The sequence below is a fragment of the Eschrichtius robustus genome, chromosome 6, assembly GCF_028021215.1.
Source record: "Eschrichtius robustus isolate mEscRob2 chromosome 6, mEscRob2.pri, whole genome shotgun sequence".
NCBI classification, from domain to species: domain Eukaryota; kingdom Metazoa; phylum Chordata; class Mammalia; order Artiodactyla; family Eschrichtiidae; genus Eschrichtius; species Eschrichtius robustus.
Window position 1 is genome coordinate 70,503,091 of NC_090829.1, and position 25,779 is coordinate 70,528,869.

The following is a 25,779-nucleotide window of genomic DNA, read 5'->3' on the forward strand; positions in this document are numbered from 1 at the left end:
CTTAAATCATTTAAAGAATGCATTCCCACAAACATAAACCAACAGTGCAAACCACAATAAGCTAATCACCTACTTGGCAGAAAATGGGATGAAATTCTTTATAATAAGATCTTTTCTTTATTGTAATTCATATTTTGTAATGTGTAACATTAAGTGAACAAAGAATAATTTAGAAGGGGTGGACAAGAGCATTTTCATACTCTAGGGATTGTAGCTCTTTCCTGAGATCTTTATTTTTAATTTAAAAGATAGTTCACCGTAAAATATCAGACTTCTTAGATTATCTTATGCAATTGGGTAGCATGACAGTCTAACCACAAAATCACCTCCATCAGAAGACAACTCAACTGGATATAGATTTAATGTGCATTTACTATGTGACTAGTACTAAAGATCTAGCAGGGAATACAGACAAACTTTGGGAAACAATATGATGCCCTGTATAATTTTAGAACAACACGAATTTCCCCCCAGGTATCTGTACACGATTATTCAGAAACTGAAAGATATGATGAAAGTGATCATTCTTGGCTCTGAGGCTTGCAATCAAACTTCCTCTGAAATGCAAATATACTCTCTCAGACCTTGATGATTTGTTTAGTTATCAAACTTGTCACCTATATAGTTAAATTAGTTAAACATTATTTCCAGGGATATTATCAATAATCTTTTAATGTTTGCATTTTATCTCAAAAAACTATAAACAAAATTGCAGTTCTACCAGTCTTTATTATCTTGTTATCATAATATTTTAATATATTTTTCTTTTTAAATCAATAATTTTGTCCTCAATCAAAATAAAATAACATGTAATATACATATGTATATATTCAATGTTTACCTTGAGAAGTAACTTTGGTCTTCCAGAAATGACGTTCTAAGAATTACTATAACATGTTTACTGTTTGGTTCCAGGATTAAAATACCATTTTGTGCTGGAAGGTCTGCCTTGCTTCTATGAATACTTAACATCATCCTGACTACAAACAGTGGGATGAGAGGAAATTCTTGTCCACTGACCAGTCAGAACTCCTTCAAGCCTCCTACCTTCTTATTGAGTACATAATCTCTGTCCCTTGCTGTCTCCTGGCTATAGGGAATCATAGCAAAAAGGATAAAGGAAAAGACACCAGCTTACTAGTAGTTGAATAGTTCCAAAGGTAGCCTGGCCATGCTTTAAGTCTAAGATACACTGGGCCATACATTTGATTGTAACTGGATTGCAAGAAGCTAATGTGTCTTACTGTAGTCACTGTTTTCGTCCTTGGTCCCGTCAATGGTACCATCTGGGTGCATCTGCAGGAAATATCCCTGCTGGCTGAATAACCTTGTCACAATTCCTTTCAGCTGGGGTTCTGCAGAACAAAATGAAATGATTATTGAAATTTTTTTTTTAATGCACACTTGCAAATTGTCAAAAACATTCCTGAAGTAAATGCATAAATGTCAGTGGTTTAAATATTGAAATGACTATTTGAAAGGAAGGCATTTTGGTAACATATCTGTACTTTTTTTTTTCTTTCTAGAGGCAGATCAATAAATCTCTGCAACAGTAAACCAAATGTAAATGAATAAAAGCTAATTATGATTAGAAAATACAGAGGTGTGCTAAAAAATGAATTATGTCTCTCCCTCCTGCATCTTGTGTCTGGCTGCAAGATGCAACTAAGTTTGTGGTCCCATTCCAGAATCACGGTTCAGACCAAACTGCCACTGTAATTGCTAAGCTTTCAGCAGTCATAATCAGGTCCTGGAAGACTTCTATTTCTGCTGAATGACAACTATCTATCTTTCCTGGGCTTTGAAATTCTGAGCAAATTCAGGCTTGGTTGAGAACCACAGGAAAAAGCCAAACCCCCATGGCCATGAGATGTCACTGGAAAAGTATGTGGAAACAGATTTCACCTTCAGTAAATACTTCATCCGAGTGAGCCCCAATACTACAAAAGTCATTTTTCCAGCACACACAAAAACATCAAGCCATGCATATTTCTGTATTTCAAACCAGAAGTGGTCTTCAGCTTTTAAAAACACCCTACACACAAATACCATCAAACCGATCTTTGTATACCACATTTGAATTTTTGTATAGCAGCTAACATAAATATTTAAAGCTTTCTCACTGTGGTACTAGCTGCCAGCAACAATCTATTTTCTACAGCATTACCACCATTCTTTTTTTTTTTAACATCTTTATTGGAGTATAATTGTTCTACAATGGTGTGTTAGTTTCTGCTTTATAACAAAGTGAATCAACCATACATATACATATATCCCCATATCTCCTCCCACTTACATCTCCCTCCCATCCTCCCTATCCCATCCCTCTAGGTGGTCACAAAGCACCGAGCTGATCTCCCTGTGCTATGCGGCTGCTTCCCACTAGCTATCTATTTTACATTTGGTAGTGTGTATATGTCCATGCCACTCTCTCACTTCGTCCCAGCTTACCCTTCCCCCTCCCCGTGTCCTCAAGTCCATTCTCTACGTCTGCATCTTTATTCCTGTCCTGCCCCTAGGTTCTTTAGAACCTTTTATTTTTTTTTTTAGATTCCATATATATGTGTTAGCATACTGTATTTGTTTTTCTCTTTCTGACTTACTTCACTCTGTATGACAGACTCTAGGTCCATCCACCTCATTACAAATAACTCAATTTTGTTTCTTTTTATGGCTGAGTAATATTCCATTGTATATATGTGCCACATCTTCTTTACCCATTCATCTGTTGATGGACACTTAGGTTGCTTCCATGTCCTGGCTATTGTAAATAGTGCTGCAATGAACATTGTGGTACATGACTCTTTTTGAATTATGGTTTTCTCAGGGTATATGCCCAGTAGTGGGATTGCTGGGTCGTATAGTAGTTCTATTTTTAGTTTTTTAAGGAACCTTCATACTGTTCTCCATAGTGGCTGTATCAATTTACATTCCCACCAACTGTGCAAGAGGGTTCCCTTTTCTCCACACCCTCTCCAGCATTTATTGTTTGTAGATTTTTTGATGATGGCCATTCTGACCGGTACATCACCACCATCTTTGTCTCTACTTCAGTTTTGGGCAAAAATTAGACTACTCTAGCACATTTATAGCCCTATTTCATAAATATTAGTAGAAAAAGAAAAATGCTGCTTCTGGTGATAAAAATTGAGGCAAGGATAGAAATCATATGACTGGTGAAGTAGTTATGTGTTATCCTCAAAAAGACAATCAATGAATTTCAACTGACAGTGTCATTCCTTCACCAATTTATTAAACCAATATTTACTCAGAACCTCTTTTTTTGGGCAGGCAACATGCTAAGTACTGTGGGTTAAACTAAACACATTTATTGATGTTTGAGTCTAGATAAGAGTTCTAGATAAGGATCAATTCAATAAACTCTTTGGGAATGGACCTGCTCCCTATGACATATGTCTTTTGCACATATGACTAGATCACACATACTTGGGAGTTTGAGGCAATGCCTATATAAACATGTCTTCTTCAAAGCAGTCCTAAGAAGCAGAAAAAGTTGCCAAAAAAACTGGTAATGAGGAAGTAGGGTATTAAAAAAAGAACTAAACTGGAAATTAGGCATTCTGATTGATAACTATGTATTATTACTGTGGTTAAATAAATTCAATGTATTTATAATTTGAGCACCTTTGACTTAAAGTCTCTTTGATTTGAGAATCTTCTCCTCTAAGCAGTGCCAGAAATCAAGGCATGGATTCATAACAGTGCCAGAAATCAAGGCATGGATTCATTCTCAATGTGTTGTCTCCATGCCCCCAACCCCCAAGGGACATGTAGGAGAAGCATGTAGCTAGCTAACCTCACTGCAAAAAAATATCCTGTACCCCTACCATCTATTAAGCCCTACCAACCTTCCCAGGCTTAGTTCCAGATCACCTCTTCAGGAAGACTTGGCTATCGTAAGTGTGGGTCACTTTTATAATTAGGAGAAATAAAAGAATGTGTGAGCCTCTGCCACAAGGCTAACTGGTTGACAGGCAGATGCTAATGTGGTACGTTCAGCTCTAGATGTGCAATCAGGAGCCCCAGCTTTGAACCACAGTTGCTGTGGGGTCCTGAGCAAGTCACTTAGTATCTGAGGCTGTTTTCCTATCTGTGTAATGGGAAAAAATAATTTCTACACTAACTATAATAATTTAGAATTTAAGATGAATAAATGTGATAATATGAAATAAAAAACCCATAAAAATATAAATCCTAATTAAGGTCTAAGTTTTCAACCCTGAAAATTGAGGAAACAGTGTAAGTAAACCAAAGGAAGTATTTTACAAATAGACTTTGCTGATTCATGTTTTAGTAAAATATTAATTGAGCTTGTAAAGTCACTAGAGTAACCAAAAGATTAAGAGTAGAGGATAGAAAAGGATAGAAGGAAGGTAAGGAACAACTGTCTTATAATTCATACTTTATCTCTAATAAACTTGATAAGGTCACTTTAAGAAGTCATGTTTTGATAGGTAATGAGATGCATGGCAGCTGAATCATTAAAGCCTGAAAATGATTGTTTGGGTTTTTTTCATGCTCTTCTTTCTGTAGCTGTAATTAAACACTCCTTTTGCTACGGTGAAGCTATCCTCCTGTTGGGACCCTGGGAATTCAGGTTGGTAACTCCTGTTCAAGATAATGAGCATACGGCTGTACACCAAGCCCCACCACCCAAGAGCAGTGCAGAGCAAGCTCAGAGTCTGAGTTTTAATTATGTGATGATCTATGAACATGAATGTTTTACACTATAGCTGTTTCAAAGGAGCCCTGACCATCTATTAAACAAATGCCCTGAACCTAGGATGTGTCATGGAAAGCAGTATAGCCTGCCCGACAGGCCTATACCTTTATTACTATCAAATCCTACAACCTTTCCAGGCTCAGCTCAAGATCACCTCCACCAGGAAGGCTTGGCTATCGTAAGGGAGGATCACTTTTATAATTGGGGGGGAAAAAAAAGAAAATGTTTTGTTGTATTTTAAAGAAAAGGGTTTAAAAAAAAATGAGACCACTTTTTGGGATATCTAGCATGCTGAGTGCATTCAACAAAACATGCTTTTTATTTTTCAGACCATGCTTAGGCATCTAACAGATTAATAAAACCTGTGCTGTCCTCAGGGAGCACCCAGTCTAATGCATGAAACATACGTATACATAGTGTGAGATAGCTGTTAAATGATGAATGGAAGCAAAGTGACATGATGTCACAAGGAGCAAGGGACTAATTCTGTCTAGAAGGTAGATGAAGGCACCTCACCTGTCACTTGAGGAGTGAATAGCATTTTCATAGGCAAAGAAACCAGAGGAAGCGCATTCCAGAAAAACAATGGATGAAGGAAAAAACAGCATGGCAGACTTTGGGAATGATGCAGAATCTGCATCAGATTCAGAATGATGCAGAATATTATGCAGGCATAATATACAGCAGAGTTTTGCAAATGCTGACACGCAGGTAAGTGCCTATTCTCAACAAATGTTCACAGGTAAACAGTGAAGTAAGAAAAATATGGTCAACAGAGTAAGTTGTTTATTAAGCTAATTTTATTTTCAATTTATATGACTCTCCTTGATTCTAAGATTATGTTTTTCCATTATTTTTTCATCTTTTTATGAAGCAATGGCTATATTATTAGATGATGATAAGACATTGGTTTAGTTTGTTCCCTTTTGTACTCTAAAGTAGTGTAGCAAATACTGCTAGATTTTCTCTAAAATCCATCTCCTCTTTTGCCTGGGCACCCAGCTAGACCATATGTCCTAGCCTCCCTTGCAGTTAGGTTTGGCAGATGAATGAGTGTCATATGGAATGTTAAGTGGAAGTGATGTGTGTCATTTTCAGGCCAAGGCTTTTAAAAGCAAACATTATCCTCCACATTTTCTCTTCCTTAACGCTGGCTGGATTTAGATGATAAAGCCCTAGGAGATGTCATCAAAATAGGAGAATTCTGGTGGAAGAAAAGACAACAGCCATCAGAAATACCCACCTTGGACGGTTAGGTGAAAAGAACTAGCAGTGGTTGTACATAGTGACACACTTCCTAAGAGAATATGAAAAGGGGGTAGAGGGGTGGAGAGTAACTTCACAGTGCAGAAACCTGACCAAAAAAATGCTACCTCAGCCAGGGGTCAAGGTTAAGGTCCACAGTCATAAATCATGCTGATAGCCTTGATACCTTGATACCCTTGATATGCTGTAATGAGAATGGCACTTTACCTCTATGATCTTCCTCCCCAAAACCCATAACCCCAGTCTAATCATGAGAAAAACATCAAACAAATCTCAACTATGGGACATACTACAAAACAACTGACTAGTACCCCTCGAAACTGTCAAAAATTCAAAAAAAATTCTGAGAAAATGTCACAGCCAAGAGGAGACTAAGGAGATAAGACAACTAAATGTAATGTATCCTAGATGGGCCCCTGGAACTGAAAAAGGACATTAGGTAAAAAGCTGAGGACATCTGAATAAAGTATGGACTTTAGTTATTCATAAGGTATTAATACTGATTCACTAATTGTCACAAACATACCAAACGAAGGTAAGATGTTCATATGGGAAACTGGGTGTAGGCTTCATGGGAACTCTTTGTACTATCTTAACTTTTCTGTAAATGTAAAACCATTTTCAAATAAAAAGTTTATTAAAAATAATAATTAGAGCCACAAAAGTAAGAAATTTTACCTTCAAAGAGGTTGGTGAGAAAGAAGGTAAAGCATAGGAATTCATGTTCAGCTCCGCTTCCCTTCAGGATGACGTGGCAATTTCCACAGAAGGTTTGACTTCAAAGCCACTCAGAAAAGCTGAGACCTGAAAGAATTATCTAGACATTCCTGCTGCCTTAAAGTGTAGTGCTATGGAACAGTTACCTAGGTACACGCTGGAAACCAGAACACAGCCAGAGCCAAGGAAGCCTAATCACACATCTCAAAATGAATACTAGATTGTAGAAAATAGAATGAATTTTAGAATTGGAAAGGAACTCAGAATCCAATACCTTCCTTCATCAAAAATACCTTCCTTCATCAAGTTCAAAGTTAAAAAAGAAAAACTGAGCCTCAGAGGGAAAATGTCTTGTCCAAGGTCATCCAGCCAACACACAGATGAGTTAGGAAAAGACTCGTCTCTGATATACTGAATGAACATTGTCCTTTCCTTCCTAAAGAGCAGCCAAGACATAATCTGTATGTATCTTGTGCAAGCTGCAGGACTCGGGGGCAAGAAGGTAGAGAAGAGATGAGAAGGAGGGGGAGGAACACCTAGTTGTGCATCAGTTATTGAAGTGTGGGAGTGACAAAGGAAAGGAGTTACAGGAAACCGTGCAAGAAATATATATTTAATATTGACATATTTTATATACAGGCATATATATATGAGATCCTAAAATTGCATTGTGTTTATCTAGGGCCAGCCTATTCAACATTTGCACCTAAACTTAGAGAAAGTGCCCTCATGTAAACTCCAATCTAAAATGAAAAATGTAAGTGATCCAAACTTTATTATGAGCTATAGCCAGAGAATTAATAGTATTTATTATAATAACAATGGCCGTATTATGAACCCATCTACTTTGTAGCAGGCACTCCCCCAATGATTTCACTACAGTTGTATCTGGTATTCACAACAACTGAATGTGTAAGGTACTTTTCTCATTTGTCAGGTGAGATTATCGAGATTCAGAGAAGCTACATCACTTACCCTAGGTTACAGAACTAGTAAGTGAAGAGGCAGATCTAGCGTAACAGTCTATGGTCCCAGCTGTTCTCCAGCACTGTTCAGTCACTTTAAGAAGGACACCGGCAAAACTGGAACATGTCCAGAGGAACAGGAGCCAAATAAAGAGGGTGGTACAAAGGACTGTCGTATGAAGAATGGCTGAATGAACAGTCGATATGAAGCCTGGAGAAAGGAGGATGCAGGGGACGTGAGAGCTGTCCCCACTTTCTTGAGAGCAGAAGTAAGAAGACAGAAGAGGAGACGGAAGTAAGAAGAGGCCAATTTGTTCTGAGTGGGTCCACAGGCATAGAACTAGGGCCGATGGCTGAATGTTACAGGGAGGCAGGTAAAAATGAACTTTCTGTAAACTGTATTCGGAAAGAAAACAGGCTGCCTAAGGAAAGAGTGAGTTCTCCATCACTGGACAGAAGCAAACAGAGAGAAGCAGAAAAAACTACAGGTCAGGACAGCTATGAAGGACACAGATATCTCTGAAAGCTAAGGCATTCTGCATGGCAATGCAAGGTCCTTTCTAGCCCTGAGGTCCTGGAAAGCTTTGAGATAAGCCAGATGGCCGTTAAATACAAGTTCACGTTTCTGTTTCTTAGTGTGTGCTTAGGACAGGGAATTGAAAAGACTGTTTAGCAGGCATCCTGCAAATGGAGAGTACTTTGTAAAAGTTAAGCATGCATTGTGTAGTAATTTGATGGGGCTTTTTAATCAGTTTCTGTGGGCTTACAAACCAGACCCTTGGTGTCAAGGTTTAATGTTGCCCACTTAAAGGAATTGAGATTGAAGAGGCTATTAAATTTTGATTCTTGTCAAGTGCTTCTGGGCTTCATACCACTGCAGATTTCAAAGTAGATTGTCAGGGTAGGAGACTGTTCATAAACACATATATTTATGATAATCACAGCTAAAGGGTATAGACTAGGGCACATTTACATACCATAAATCAACTCCCCAGACAAATCAGAAATGGATACAGTAAGACATGTGAAAGAGGATAGAATTTATCTGGACTTTTGAACACTCTGCAGAAATGACAATCACACTAAACTGGGGGAATTCATTAAAAATACTTGTTGTTTAGTAAAAGAGACACAGACCTGAGACCCCACATTCACTCGGGAGACTGCAGCGAATAAGGCAGAGATGTGACATCATGGCCTAGCAGAATCTGTCTGCTCTGTGGGGTAAAGATTACCACGTACCTGTCCTGAGCCCCCAGTCTTCCCATAGATCAAGTGAAGGTGATGGTGCCCTCAGCAGTTACCCATCTAAGGGCCATGGAAATCCCTGTGAAGCACTAATAATGGCAAGAGGATTCTGTATCTATAAGCGGAGATCTATTTTCTCAATCAGCAGATACTGGTAGCACGTTTCATTAAAAAATCAAGTATTTACTGAGCACCAGACTTTCTGGTGGGTATTCTAGGTAGAGGGGAGAACCAGTGATATGCTCATAAAACAGCTCTTTTTAAAAAAAGTCCCCAAACCTGATTTCCATGGGATTTCCACGGGGTAAATCTTCCCACCGTGGCTGATTTAAAACTATCATTTGACCTCACTGGATGCAGAGCTGGAGCAGAAGAAATGAGCATCCCAGGCTCCAGGATCCAGCACAGCACTGAATACAACAGAGAACAAGCCATGAAGCTTACATTCCAGCAGGAAAGACAAGAAGTAAACAAACAATTCATTCATAAGAGGTTTCGTATAGGTGCCATGATGAAAATGAAAGCGATGAAAAAGGATGGAGCGTCCAGGGGATGGATGTGTTGTGAACAGCGTGGTTAGAAGTGGACTTCACCGAGACCTGATGAAGAGCCGTGGGGTAATAGCTAAGAGCATCCGGAAACAGAGAGTAGCAGATGCAAAGTAATCCTAATGCTTGAAAAGACTGGGAACCAGCAGATGAGAGGCTCTCTGAAGATCCTCCTCTCGACCAGGAGTTGGCAAACTACAGTCCTGTTGCTGCCAATTCTGTAAATAAAGTTTTATTGGAACACAGCCTGTGCGCCTTCATTCACACATTTGCCCCTGGCTACTTCCGTGCTACAACAACAGAGATGAGTAGTTGCAATGGAGACCCTACAGCCTGAAAAGCCTGAAATATTTACTAACAGGCCCTTTCCAGAAAAAGCTGGCCAACCCTTGCTCTAGACCCTTGCCGATGTAGTTCCCTCTGCCTGAAACGCATATCCCATGCCTTGCCTTCTCTCTGCCCAGAACTACTCCTCCTCAGTCTTCCAGGTTCAGCTGTCTTCCACGGGGCCTTCCCTGACACCCTGAGGCTAAATTAATCACTCCCTCTGCACAGCTCCCTGGGGCACAGGCTAGGAGAGGACTCCCTACACTGTTACAGCTGTTTGCATACGATCTGTCTCTGCTGCTGAACTAGGTACAACTCCTCAAGGGCAAGGACCTTGAATGATTCATGACCCTGTCCCAGCACGTAGCACAGTGCCAGGCACCGGGTAGGTGAGAGGTATGTGTATGTGGATAGAAAGGAGATAAGTTATATCTGGGATTTTCCACTGTGACCCGTGACTTTTAGAGGAGCTCCTCATTTGTAAGAAAGATGTTTACAGCCTTTGAGTATCATGCCTCCAGCCTTCAGTGCCTTTCTTTCCATTTCCAGTCTCGACTCAGCCCCTCCACACTGAACACAGTTGACAAGCACAGCGGCGTCCGCCATAAACTGAACAGTCTCCAAAGCCCTGCTCAGCGGGAATCAAGTGACCTTGAGACGAGCAATCCTTAACCTTCATGCTGCCTCAAAGCTAAATGGAAAGAAGGACACACTTTTCCAGAATATCCTCTTCACTAAACCAGTCTGAGCTGGGGAAGACGGGAGAAGCAGGGCAGGGAAATGCCCATCAGGATGGGGTTTCTGTACTGAGCCAATTTTATTCCTCATACCATTAACCCCCTCCCTTCCAGCTTCCTCTCTATAAGATGCTCATGAAAATTTAAAATAACTCAACTACCATTTACTGACTTCCAACATGTACTAGGTGCTGGGTACAAAGATGAGTAAGATGCAGTTCCTGCCTTGAAGGCACCCACGGCCTCCTCACTGAGATGCACACACAACTAACCATACCCAGCGAACATGGAAAGTGCTGTCCTAGAGGAACAAACAAAATGCCATGGAATCACAGAGCGCGGGTGCTAACTTTACCTGGGATGGTGAGTTCTGGGACAAGAAGCAGTTAAGAAAGGCTTCAAAGATGAAGCAACATTTTAGACTTGGCCTTGAACAGGCAGGGCAGGTGTGCTTCGAGCAGCATGAGCAGGAGGGACAGCGCCATGGGACACACAAACTGAGCATGTCCAGAGACGGGACAAGCACATGGCATGGCCAGGGTGTGGGGAAATAAGAGGGCGCACGCAGCGGCTGGAGGTGACAGCAAAAGGGAAATATGGTCCCAGGACACTTGAGGTTCTTTAAGCAAAGCTAATAAAGTTTACCTTTTAAACCAATGATCTCCAAACTCTTTTGAGCATACATCTCCATCTGTAAAAAATGTTAGATCTACAGCCTCCGTATGAAATGGAACAGGACACTCTGAGGCCTTCCCAGGACAGAACCCCACCCTCCCATGTCCTCTGCCTTGTCTGTAGAAAAACTTTAGTCAAAGAATAAATGTAATCAGAGAAATGAGAAAATACAGAAACAAAGGAAAAGCAGTCAAACAAGACCAAATAATAATAGCTTAGTCATTAAATAAAGTCAAGGACTTTTAGTTCCTCCTCAAGGGCTATGGATAGTACTCTGAGCCATATCCTGTGAGCTGTTTTGTAGATACTGAAACTCCCACCAGGTGCAACAAGTTAACTGCATGATGACGAGACTGTAGCCATGACAGAAGCTGCCACAATTCTGAGAACTGGCCTCAAAGAAATGGGAAAAAACCGACCCTGGAACTGAAGGCACCTGGAACTGAACTCAAACCAACCCTGGAACTGAACTTAAAACAATCAAGATGACACTGGGGGACTGCGAGAGAAGATGGCGGAAGAGTAAGACGCGGAGATCACCTTCCTTCCCACAGATACAGTAGAAATACATCTACACGTGGAACTGCTCCTACAGAACACCCACTGAACGCTGGCAGAAAACGTCCGACCTCCAAAAAGGCAAGAAACTCCCCCCGTACTTGGGTAGGGCAAAAGAAAAAAGAAATAACAGAGACAAAAGAATAGGGATGGCACCTGCACCAGTGGGAGGGAGCTGTGAAGGAGGAAAGATTTCCACGCACTAGGAAGCCCCTTTGCGGGCAGAGACTGCGGGTGGCAGAGGGGGGAAGCTTCGGAGCCACGGAGGAGAGCGCAGCCACAGGGGTGCGGAGGGCAAAGCGGAGAGGCTCCCGCACGGAGGAGCGGTGCCGACCAGCACTCACCAGCCCGAGAGGCTTGTCTGCTCCCCCGCCGGGGCGGGCGGGGGCTGGGAGCTGAGGCTCGGGCTTCGGTCGGATCTCAGGGAGAGGACTGGGGTTGGCGGCGTGAACAAAGCCTGAAGGGGTTAGCGCACCACAGCTAGCCGGGAGGGAGTCCGAGAAAAAGTCTGCAGCTGCCGAAGAGGCAAGAGACTTTTTCTTCCCTCTTTGTTTCCTGGTGCGCGAGGAGAGGGGATTCAGAGCGCCGCCTAAACGAACTTCAGAGACGGGCGCGAGCCGCAGCTAACAGCGCGGATCCCACAGCAACAGGGGCGCAGAGGAAAAAGCGGAGAGACTCCCGCACAGAGGCTCGGCGCCGAGCAGCGCTCACCAGCCCGAGAGGCTTGTCTGCTCCCCCGCCGGGGTGGGCGGGGGCTGGGAGCTGAGGCTCGGGCTTCGGTCGGATCGCAGGGAGAGGACTGGGGCTGGCAGCGTGAACACAGCCTGAAGGGGTTAGTGCACCACAGCTGGCTGGGAGGGAGACCGGGAAAAAGTCTGCAGCTGCCGAAGAGGCAAGAGACTTTTTCTTGCCTCTTTGTTTCGCTGCGCGCAAGGAGAGGGGATTCAGAGCGCCGCCTAAACGAACTCCAGAGAAGGGCACGAGCCGCGGCGATCAGCGCGGACCCCAGAGACGGGCGTGAGACGCTGGGGCTGCTGCTGCCGCCTCCAGAAAGCCTGTGCGTGAGCACAGGTCACTCTCCACACCGCCCCTCCCGGGAGCCGGCGCAGCCCGCCACTGCCAGGGTCCCGTGATCCCCGGACAAATTCCCCGGGAGAACGCACTGCGCGCCTCAGGCTGGTGCAACGTCACGCCGGCCTCTGACGCCGCAGGCTCCCCCCGCCTCCTCCGTACCCCTCCCTCCCCGCGGCCTGAGTGAGCCAGCGCCCCCGAAGCAGCTGCTCCTTTAACCCCGTTCTGTCTGGGCGGGGAATAGACGCCCTCAGGCGACCTACACGCAGAGGCGGGTCCAAATCCAAAGCTGAACCCCAGGAGCTGTGTGAACAGGGAAGAGAAGGGGAAATCTCTCCCAGCAGCCTCAGAAGCAGCGGATTAAAACTCCACAAACAACTTGATGTGCCTACATCTGTTGAATACCTGAATAGACAACGAATCATCCCAAATTCAGGAGGTGGACTTTGGGAGCAGGATATATTAATTTTTCCCCTGTTCCTTTTTTTTTGTGAGTGTATATGTATATGCTTCTGGGTGAGATTTTGTCTGTATAGCTTTGCTTTACAATAGCTTTATTTTACTTCACTATATTATAGCCTCTTTCTTTCTTTCTTTCTATTTTTTCTCCCTTTTACTCTGAGCCGTGTGGACGAAAGGCTCTTGGTGCTCCAGCCAGGCATCAGGGCCATGCCTCTGAGGTGGGAGAGCCAACTTCAGGACACTGGCCCACAAGAGACTTCCCAGCTCCACGTAATACCAAACGGTAAAAATCTCTCAGAGATCTCCATCTCAACATCAAGACCCAGCATCACTCAATGACCAGCAAGCTACAGTGCTGAACACCCTATGCCAAACAACTAGCAAGACAGGAACACAGCCCCATCCATTAGCAGAGAGGCTGCCTAAAATCATAATAAGTCCACAGACACCCCAAAATACACCACCAGACGTGGATGTGCCCACCAGAAAGACAAGATCCAGCCTCATCCACCAGAGCTCAGGCACTAGTTCCCTACACCAGGAAGCCTACACAACCCACTGAACCAACCTTAGCCACTGGGGACAGATACCAAAAAACAACAGGAACTACAAACCTGCAGTCTGTGAAAAGGAGACCCCAAACACAGTAAGATAAGCAAAATGAGATGACAGAAAAACACACAGCAGATGAAGGAGCAGGGTCAAAGCACACCAGACTTAACAAATGAAGAGGAAATAGGTAGTCTACCTGAAAAAGAATTCAGAATAATGATAGTAAGGATGATCCAAAATCTTGGAAATAGAATAGACAAAATGCAAGAAACATTTAACAAGGACGTAGAAGAACTAAAGAGGAACCAAGCAATGATGAAAAACACAATAAATGAAATTAAAAATACTCTAGATGGGATCAATAGCAGAATAACTGAGGCAGAAGAAAGGATAAGTGACCTGGAAGATAAAATGGTGGAAATAACTACTACAGAGCAGGATAAAGAAAAAAGAATGAAAAGAACTGAGGACAGTCTCAGAGACCTCTGGGACAACATTAAACGCACCAACATTCGAAATATAGGGGTCCCAGAAGAAGAAGAGAAAAAGAAAGGGACTGAGAAAATATTTGAAGAGATTATAGTTGAAAACTTCCCTAATATGGGAAAGGAAATAGTTAATCAAGTCCTGGAAGCACAGAGAGTCCCATACAGGATAAACCCAAGGAGAAACACGCCAAGACACATATTAATCAAACTGTCAAAAATTAAATATAAGGAAAACATATTAAAGGCAGCAAGGGAAAAAAAAACAAATAACACACAAGGGAATCCCCATAAGGTTAACATCTGATCTTTCAGCAGAAACTCTGCAAGCCAGAAGGGAGTGGCAGGATATACTTAAAGTGATGAAGGAGAAAAACCTACAACCAAGATTACTCTACCCAGCAAGGATCTCATTCAGATTCGATGGAGAAATTAAAACCTTTACAGACAAGCAAAAGCTGAGAGAGTTCAGCACCACCAAACCAGCTTTACAACAAATGCTAAAGGAACTTCTCTAGGCAAGAAACACAAGAGAAGGAAAACACCTACAATAACAAACCCAAAACATTTAAGAAAATGGGAATAGGAACATACATATCGATAATTACCTTGAATGTAAATGGATTAAATGCTCCCACCAAAAGACACAGGCTGGCTGAATGGATACAAAAACAAGACCCATATATATGCTGTCTACAAGAGACCCACTTCAGACCTAGAGACACATACAGACTGAAAGTGAGGGGATGGAAAAAGATATTCCATGCAAATGGAAATCAAAAGAAAGCTGGAGTAGCAATTCTCCTATCAGACAAAATAGACTTTAAAATAAAGACTATTACAAGAGACAAAGAAGGACACTATATAATGATCAAGGGATCGATCCAAGAGGAAGCTATAACAATTGTAAATATTTATGCACCCAACATAGGAGCACCTCAATACATAAGGCAAATACTAACAGCCATAAAAGGGGAAATCGACAGCAACACAATCATAGTAGGGGACTTTAACACCCCACTTTCACCAATGGACAGATCATCCAAAATGAAAATAAATAAGGAAACACAAGCTTCAAATGATACATTAAACAAGATGGACTTAATTGATATTTATAGGACATTCTACCCAAAAACAACAGAATACACATTTTTCTCAAGTGCTCATGGAACATTCTCCAGGATAGATCATATCTTGGGTCATAAATCAAGCCTTGGTAAATTTAAGAAAATTGAAATCGTATCAAGTATCTTTTCCGACCACAACGCTATGAGACTAGATATCAATTACAGGAAAAGATCTGTAAAAAATACAAACACATGGAGGCTACACAATACACTACTTAATAACGAAGTGATTACTGAAGAAATCAAAAAATACCTAGAAACAAATGACAATGGATATACGACGACCCAAAACCTATGGGACGCAGCAAAAGCAGTGCTAAGAGGGACGTTTATAGCAATACAAGCCTACCTCAAGAAACAGGAAACATCTCGAATAAACAACCTAACCTTGCACCTGAAGCAATTAGAGAAAGAAGAACAAAAAAACCCCAAAGCCAGCAGAAGGAAAGAAATTATAAAGATCAGGTCAGAAATAAATGAAAAAGAAATGAAGGAAACAATAGCAAAAATCAATGAAACTAAAAGCTGGTTCTTTGAGAAGATAAACAAAATTGATAAACCATTAGCCAGACTCATCAAGAGAAAAAGGGAGAAGACTCAAATCAATAGAATTAGAAATGAAAAAGGAGAAGCAACCACTGACACTGCAGAAATACAAAAAATCATGAGAGATTACTACAAGCAACTCTATGCCAATAAAATGGACAGCCTGGAAGAAATGGACAGATTCTTAGAAATGCACAAACTGCCGAGACTGAACCAGGAAGAAATAGAAAATATGAACAGACCAATCACAAGCACTGAAATTGAAACTGTGATTAAAAACCTTCCAACAAACAAAAGCCCAGGACCAGATGGCTTCACAGGTGAATTCTATCAAACATTTAGAGACGAGATAACACCTATCCTTCTCAAACTCTTCCAAAATATTGCAGAGGGAGGAACACTCCCCAACTCATTCTACGAGGCCACCATCACCCTGATACCGAAACCAGACAAAGATGTCACAAAGAAAGAAAACTACAGGCCAATATCACTGATGAACATAGATGCAAAAATCCTCAACAAAATACTAGCAAACAGAATCCAACAGCACATTAAAAGGATCATACACCATGATCAAGTGGGGTTTATCCCAGGAATGCAAGGATTCTTCAATATACGCAAATCAATCAATGTGATACACCATATTAACAAATTGAAGGAGAAAAACCATATGATCATCTCAATAGATGCAGAGAAAGCTTTCGACAAAATTCAACACCCATTTATGATAAAAGCCCTGCAGAAAGTAGGCATAGAGGGAACTTTCCTCAACATAATAAAGGCCATATATGACAAACCCACAGCCAACATTGTCCTCAATGGTGAAAAACTGAAACCATTTCCACTAAGATCAGGAACAAGACAAGGTTGCCCACTCTCACCACTATTATTCAACATAGTTTTGGAAGTGTTAGCCACAGCAATCAGAGAAGACAAAGAAATAAAAGGAATCCAAATCGGAAAAGAAGAAGTAAAGCTGTCACTATTTGCAGATGACATGATACTATACATAGAGAATCCTAAAGATGCTACCAGAAAACTCCTAGAGCTAATCAATGAATTTGGTAAAGTAGCAGGATACAAAATAAATGCACAGAAATCTCTTGCATTTCTATACACTAATGACGAAAAATCTGAAAGTGAAATTAAGAAAACACTCCCATTTACCATTGCAACAAAAAGAATAAAATATCTAGGAATAAACCTACCTAAGGAGAAAAAAGACCTGTATGCAGAAAATTATAGGACACTGATGAAAGAAATTAAAGATGATACAAATAGATGGAGAGATATACCATGTTCCTGGATTGGAAGAATCAACATTGTGAAAATGACTCTACTACCCAAAGCAATCTACAGATTCAATGCAATCCCTATCAAACTACCACTGGCATTTTTCACAGAACTAGAACAAAAAATTTCACAATTTGTATGGAAACACCAAAGACCCCCGAATAGCCAAAGCAATCGTGAGAACGAAAAATGGAGCTGGGGGAATCAGGCTTCCTGACTTCAGACTATATTACAAAGCTTCAGTAATCAAGACAGTTTGGTACTGGCACAAAAACAGACATATAGATCAATGGGACAGGATAGAAAGCCCAGAGATAAACCCACACACATATGGTCACCTTATCTTTGATAAAGGAGGCAAGAATATACAGTGGAGAAAAGACAGCCTCTTCAATAAGTGGTGCTGGGAAAATTGGACAGGTACATGTAAAAGTATGAAATTAGAACACTCCCTGACACCATGCACAAAAATAAACTCAAAATGGATTAAAGACCTAAGTGTAAGGGCAGACACTATCAAACTCTTAGAGGAAAACATAGGCAGAACACTCTATGACATACAGCACAGCAAGATTCTTTTTGACCCAGCTCCCAGAGAAATGGAAATAAGAACACAAATAAACAAATGGGATCTAATGAAACTTAAAAGCTTTTGCACAGCAAAGGAAACCATAAACAAGACCAAAAGACAACCATCAGAATGGGAGAAAATATTTGCAAATGAAGCAACTGACAAAGGATTAATCTCCAAGATTTACAAGCAGCTCATGCAGCTCAATAACAAAAAAACCAACAACCCAATCCAAAAATGGGCAGAAGACCTAAATAGACATTTCTCCAAAGAAGATATACAGATGGCCTACAGACACATGAAAGAATGCTGAACATCATTAATCATTAGAGAAATGCAAATCAAAACTACAATGAGATATCATCTCACACCGGTCAGAATGGCCATCATCAAAAAATCTAGAAACAATAAATGCTGGAGAGGGTGTGGAGGAAAGGGAACACTCTTGCACTGTTGGTGGGAATGTAAATTGATACAGCCACTATGGAGAACAGTATGGAGGTTCCTGAAAAAACTACAAATAGAACTACCATACGACCCAGCAATCCCAATACTGGGCATATACCCTGAGAAAACCATAGGTCAAAAAGAGTCATGTACCAAAATGTTCATTGCAGCTCTATTTACAATAGCCAGGACATGGAAGCAACCTAAATGTCCATCGACAGATGAATGGATAAAGAAGATGTGGCACATATATACAATGGAATATTACTCAGCCATAAAAAGAAATGAAATGGAGGTATTTGTAATGAGGTGGATGGAGTTAGAGTCTGTCATACAGAGTGAAGTAAGTCAGAAAGAGAAAAACAAATACAGTATGCTAACACATATATACGGAATCTAAGGGAAAAAAAAAAAAAAAGGCCATGAAGAACCTAGTGGCAAGACGGGAATAAAGACACAGACCTACTAGAGAATGGACTTGAGGATATGGGGAGGGGGTGGGGTGAGATGTGACAGGGTAAGAGAGTGTCATGGACATATATACACTACCAAATGTAAAATAGATAACTAGTGGGAAGCAGCCGCATAGCACAGGGAGATCAGCTCGGTGCTTTGTGACCACCTAGAGGGGTGGGATGGGGAGGGTGGGAGGGAGGGAGGTGCAAGAGGGAAGAGAAATGGGAACATATTGTATATGTATAACTGATTCACTTTGTTATAAAGCAGAAGCTAACACACCATTGTAAGGCAATTATACTTCAATAAAGATGTTTAAAAAAAAAAAATTTTGCATGGGGGTGGAGGAGAATAAAAATCTAAAAAAAAAAAAAAAAGATGACACTGATCAGACCACCACATGACTAACTTCAAGATGATTATCAGAGCTGTGTCTTTTCTACATGTAGCTCCCTCCCTCTGCCCATACACCCCTGAATCTCCCCTTTAAAAGCTCTTGCCTACTGATTGTCAGGGGGCAGTTGGCCTTTGGACATGAGCCTGCCCTCTCCCCCAGTTGCCAGCCTCCGAAATAAAGCAAACTTTCCAAACAGACTTATGGTTACCGAAAGGGAAACACTGGGGGGAGGGATAAATCAGGAGCTTGGTATTAACATACACACACTACTATATATAAGATAGATAACCAACAAGGACCTAATGTACAACACAGAATATCATTCAGTATTCTGTAATAACCTATATGGGGAAAGAATCTGAAAAAGAACGGATATATGTATATGTATAACTGAGTCACTTTGCTGTACACCTGAAACTAACATAACATTGTAAATCAACTATACTCCAATAAAATTAAAAAAAAAAAAGAAAATCCAAACTTACAAATAAGATTAAAAAAAAAAAAAGCAAACTTTCCTTTCCACCAACCTTGCCTCTCAGGTATTGGCTTTCGAGCAGCAAGCAGCCAGACCTGAATTTTGGTAACACATGTATGTGTATTTATTATTTATAAATTACATGTAGGTAATTTATGAATACCATATATTATGCATATATTATAAATGAAAGTTCAAATGTTTAAAAAGGACCAATACTAAACACACACAAAAATTAAAATATCCACATGGCAAAGGTTTGTGTTGCCCCACTCACTTCAGAGAAGAGAAGCATTAGGTACCACTGCATCAGACGATAGGGAAACTGAAGGATTTTAAGCCTGGGGATTAATTATGAGGGCAGTATTTTAGAAAGCCATACTGGGGAACAATAGAGAAGGATGACTTAGAGTGGGTGGTGCTGTGGTCGTGGAAGCCACGTAGGAAGCTGTGACATATAATAAGGCCTTAGGTAGGCAGTGGCAATGAGGATGGAGAGAAGACATCAGCCTGAGGACTGATGCTTGGTGGGACCTGGTAGATGACAGGATGTGCAGAGTCCCTTCAGCTCTGGAAAAATACGTGACCTCTCCTTCCCTAAATCCAAATCGATCATTAGGTTTCTAAGAAAGCCCTGTGTCAGTGTAGAATATCATGGAAAATGAGGGTGGAAAAAGCTTAATGTGAGCATTCCTAGGAAGCCAAATGACTTCTTTGCCTTTCTAAGGATTTCCGTTCATGAAGGGGAGTTTGATTCTGGTCAACCTCACTGAGTCACAGCCCCTTGGTCTTTCTCAGACTGTCATCCAAGAAATGGACCTTGTCTTCCAGGCAACTCATGAATGGGCTATGGAGGATGAAAACCACAAGATATTTCACACATGAAGATAATCCTAGAATCTGAAGATTTTAGAACCAGAAAAGCCCTTCAGGATGATCTAATTCTACAGATGAAGAAGCAGAACACCAGAGAGAGGGGAAACCCATGAAAGCATGTCTTCCAATCCCTGGAGTCGGGGCTCTTTAATACATCATGATCCTTCTGTGCTGCACCCCTTTAAATGAAAACCATTTTTCATCCTCTCACAGGTATCCTGGCTTTATCCCAAATGAGCTGTGTGGTATCCAGAAAGCTATTTCATTTCTTTATACACAGGTATACTTTGCTTCTTGTGAAACGTTTGAATGACCAGGACCTGCTTCTGAAGGCTGTTCTAAGGAATTAAGAATACACACTGTACCAGTGGGATGGGGGGCAATATAGGGGTGGGGAGTGGGAGGCACAAACTACTGTGTGTAAGATAGGCTCGAGGAGGTATTGAACAACGCGGGGAATAGAGCTAATATTTTGTAATAACTGTAAGTAGAAAGTAACCTTTAAAAATTGTATAAAAATTTTTTTTTAAAATTGTTTTTTAAAGAATACACGTTGTAGCACGTTCTATAACCAGCAAGTGGCCTTGCTTGTGGGGTAGATTAACTTTCTGATAGAATTTATGTGGTTTGGAAGACCCATGGTTAGGAGCAGTAGCGATGGGCAAATTCTCCTGAGTTTTATTCACAGATAACAGTTGTCAAGTATTTACCACATACCAAGTGCTTTACGTGGATTATCCCTTTAAATTCTCACAGAAATAATTTAAGGCAGACATTGGGCGTTTTTTTATAGATTAGGAAACTGAGGCTTACAGAGGTTAAGTCACTCGCTCTAAATGACAGAGGTAATAAATGCCAGAACCAGGTGTTGAAGCCAGAACCCTTTGCTCTCTACACCTTCTCACTGCTAATCATCAGTTGCTTCTTGAAGAAATCTAACATGCTGATACTTCTCTCTTCTTCCTTTATGGTGATCAGCCCACAAAAATGGTAGAAACCTATGAAGCAAGGGACCTAGAACAAACAGCAAACACTAAGCTGGAGTTAAAGCTTTTGGCCTCCCGGTACAAAAATGGGGGGAAAGTATAGACACCTCCATTCATCCAAATAGTCTTCTGTAATAACAGCATCCTCACTTGGCATAGAAAAAACTCTTCTCAGTTAGTCTTAAGGCCTCTTTTTCATAGACACATCTTTTGGCACCAGAAATAAATGAACAGGACAGCACAGGCATGACAGCTCGCTGACATCAGAGAAACTGCAGGATGTTGGACCTGTCCTAAAACTGTCCTGTGTCTCAGAGGAAATCTTTTCATCCAAATTGGCAAGCCTGGGGAATTCCCTCATACACCACAAATCTAAATTACCTGCAGGTAAAATGCCATTGTTGTAAAATGTGATCTTCTCTCTGTCATCTTTTTTATAGCATCCACCAAGAAAAATCTGCAGAGTCAACCAGAGTGAGTTGAAGAGGTAATAATATTTTCTGCAAACAAGCAGTTTAGAGCTCCAACAGCACATCAGTCAGCTTTGACTCTGCTGCAAGCTCAGGCCAGGCAGGATGGTGCAATGGGAAGTATGCGCCAGGGGTCTGTTCCCAGCGGCTGGCTCCTCTCCATCCCCACCGTCACCACCTTGGTTGAGGCCATCACAGCTCCCAGCTAGATGCCTCCAACACTCACTAACACTCTTACCCTATTTCCCTTCCAAACCACACTACGGTGGAGGTAATATTTTACAGGATAAATTGGATCATGTCACTCTCCTGCTTAAACCCTTTAATAGCTTCCATTTCATTTACAATAAAATGTCAAACCCCTTAGCATGGCCTGGAGAGCTTTGCACCATGTGGCTCCTGTTTACGATTCCATCATCATCTCAATTTACTCTCTCCCTGGCTCACCAAGCTCTAGCTAGGCACACGCGACTTTCTCTTCAGATCGAAGGATCTTTGCACATGCATTTCCCTCTGCCTGGATTGATTTCGTCCTAAGATAAATTCAAGTTTTAGCTTAACTGTCACTCCACAGAGGTCTTGTCTAGGCTCCCCATCTAAATCTGCCTTCATATTCAGATTCAGATTCTCTGTCAACACACTATGTTTTCCCCCTTCATAACACGTCCCAATCCAATTTGTAATTAGATATCTATTTTTCTTTACTTCCTTAATATTTATTTCCTCCTCTAGACTGTAGCACCCATGAGGGTGAGGCCATGTTAGTTTTAGCCATCACAATATGCCCAGTACTTATTTAGCATAGTGCCACTAACACAACGTAGGAAGCCAACACATATTTGTTCAATGTACTGGTTTCCTCTCTCTAGGCTTCAGGTTTCATATATAAAATGACGGCTTTGGAACAATTCAGTGGCTAGAAGTTTAGGATCCCAGAAACCTAAGGGACTCACAAGTAGAAATAGATACAAGTCGTTTGCAATGAAGTAAAACTGAAAATGGAGAAAGTATTTTTAATAGATTTTAGAGAGATTACATCTCTCACCACTGTATATTAATAAAGATTGTTAAAATTCCATTTAAAATATAATTACACAAGCTATAATAATGCAATTAAATTATTACCTGATATAACAATACACAAAAAAGAAGTAGAAATAGTTATCAAATGTGGTTGGTACACTTGTGATGTAAATATGGATTGCATGCTATACCTCAAATTCAATTTGGAGGCTCTTGGGGACAACTGGAAAGCAACTGAAACAGAGGTACAAGGAATTGTCACTGTGACTGATTATGAGGGGCCATTACAAATGCATAGAAGAAAAATTCCCTGGACAAAGATATGAACCTGTGGTTTCAGACAAGGGTATCAACACAATACTCTCAAGGGTGGCCACTCTAATTCCAAACACCCATCTCCAAAAAAAAAAAAAAAAAAAAGCCTGCCTGACTCTCTCCTGGCCAACGCCAAGAAGCATACTTCAGGGTTCACTGCTACAGGGATTGATCTATCCCTAGTTAATGATTCCCCCAAACTTTGCAGAGGAGGTCAGCTTGACTTTAATAACCATCACTTATTTTAAAAATTGTCAATGGTTTCCCATAGGTATGTGACACATTCTAGTAACAAAAGGCATGATTTGTCAACAAATAAAATTTTAAACTGTCATATGTTTGTTTGGAAAAACAAGTAAACATTAAAGCATACATTAAATTTTACCTATGTGTTACAGAACCAAAAATGCATTTTCTTTTACAGAAAAAAAATTCATTTTTTATGTGATGCTTCAAAATCCTGCAGTTTGTTCTATTAAAAAAATGGCTTAATTTTAGAATTTCTGTGTTTTGTTTCTAAATGACAAGTTAGGAGAATAAATGTGAAGCTCTTTGCAAGTATCCACATAAAACCCATTCTGCATGCGGATCATCTTTATTGTCATAAATGGGAAACCAAATTAGATAGAATGTTCATGAGATTTTCTCTTTTAACTTTGCATTGAGGCTCCATAAACTTATTGATGCATCATATAAGAATTTTGATCAGTGACTTTAAGTTTTGGTGTAGATTATCTTGATTACAATTTGCAGATTTATCATAATTTTACATACTCATTAACTCTTTCATTTCTTTGAATTCTCTTTTTAACATGAAATAAATATTTCAAACTTGTGAAAAATATAGAGATAGCAATAGCCCTCAACAAGTGTGTCACCATGAACCAGGAACTGTGAAATTTCTACGCAAAGCATTTACTCATTCAACCTTTACAACAGCCCTACACGGTTTTTGTTTGTTTTTTGTTTGTTTGTTTTTCCTCATTTTACAATGATGAGATTTAGATACAAAGAAGTGAAGTAATTGCCCAAGGTCCCACAATTCATTAAGTAAAAGAACTTCAGGATTTGAGTTCAGGAAGTCTGGCTCCAGAACCCACAGTGCAAGTTCTCTACTGCCTCTTGAGTATCCATGAACTCAGCATCCACATTTAACAAATACTAACATTTTCCATAATTGCCTCCAATCTTTTTACGTAATTAAAACATTCTAGTCATCTCCTTAATTCCATTCCATTACTTTTCCTGACCAGACCCAACTACATTTCTGAATTTGGTTTATGTGTAGTTTTCTTGTTCATATGTTTGTTCCTTTACTCCCTCTTTATGTATCTCCTAAAAATACGTAGTGCTATTTTGTGTATTGTACATTTTTACATAAAAAGTATCATGCTGTACATATCATTCAGCAATCTGATTATCTCTGTAAACATTATATAAACATATGTTTGAATTTTCAATTTTCATCTGATCTTTAATAGATGACTATAATCACTTTTCACTCATTGTCATTTCTGATTCAGTTGTTTTTATTTCTATCATCTTAGTTTGTGTTTTCTATTTACAATGCCTTTATTTGCTTCTTTACTTATCCTTATGTTCTTTCAATTGGATTGATTTAGTTTTCTTTATTTGCCCTCTGATTTTCCCCCTTATCTTGATTTGGAAATTACACTCTATTTCTATTAATTTAGTGGCTACACTTACATATTTAACATAAATTTGTAATTTAGCAAAATCCAAGTGTAATTGTTATCATTAAGCTCCTACCAAATACTGCAAGCACCTCCTTCAAACTCTGAAATCCTCCCACTCCTATCACTGAATAGAGTTCTAGCTTCTTTTTAAGCCCATGAAAGGCTTGCCATAGGATCTTTTTCAATGATTATGTATTTCGTATACCAACGTGTTTTCCATATTTTTTGCTCACCCCTTCTTCCCTCTAGATTCAATCTGCTCTTTGTGAACCAATGAGAATCTATAAATGGTTACATTTCTTAGTTTATACCATTTGTTTATTTCTCTCTCTCTCTTGAGTTATAGTTGAATGGATATACTGAATCAAATGATGTTTATTTTCCCTCAGCATTCAGAAAATAATATCCTATTGTCTCCTAGCAACCATTATTGTTGATAAGTCTGCAGTAGGTCTACCTATCTATCATTTGTAGTTAAATTTTTTTTCTCTGGCCACTTTTAACATATTTTATCTTCATTGTAATATGGTTTTACTACAATTCCAAGTGGGAATTTTTTTAAGAACTTGATGGGATAAGGTCACATGAATTTTCCAGTTCTGAAAATTCTGTTTCAGTCTTTTTAATTTTAGATGATCTAACATTGTTTTTCTTATTTTCCAGAACTACTATATCATGCATGTTGGAACTTCTCCTTGTATACCCCATATATCTTAAATTCTCATTCAATGTTTTCCACCTC

The 25,779-nt window shown here is 40.3% G+C and overlaps 1 protein-coding gene across 2 annotated transcripts in view; it reads right to left on the reverse strand.

Annotated features, from left to right (window-relative positions):
* The window catches only part of FGF12 (fibroblast growth factor 12), a 365,123-nt gene that overhangs the window by 201,522 nt on the left and 137,822 nt on the right, over window positions 1-25,779 (reverse strand). For both annotated transcript variants that reach the window (XM_068545470.1, XM_068545469.1), the window contains exon 2: window positions 1,245-1,355. In XM_068545470.1, the coding sequence (XP_068401571.1) occupies window positions 1,245-1,296 (52 nt within the window). In that variant the 5' untranslated portion in view covers window positions 1,297-1,355. The remainder of the gene's footprint in view (window positions 1-1,244; window positions 1,356-25,779) is intronic.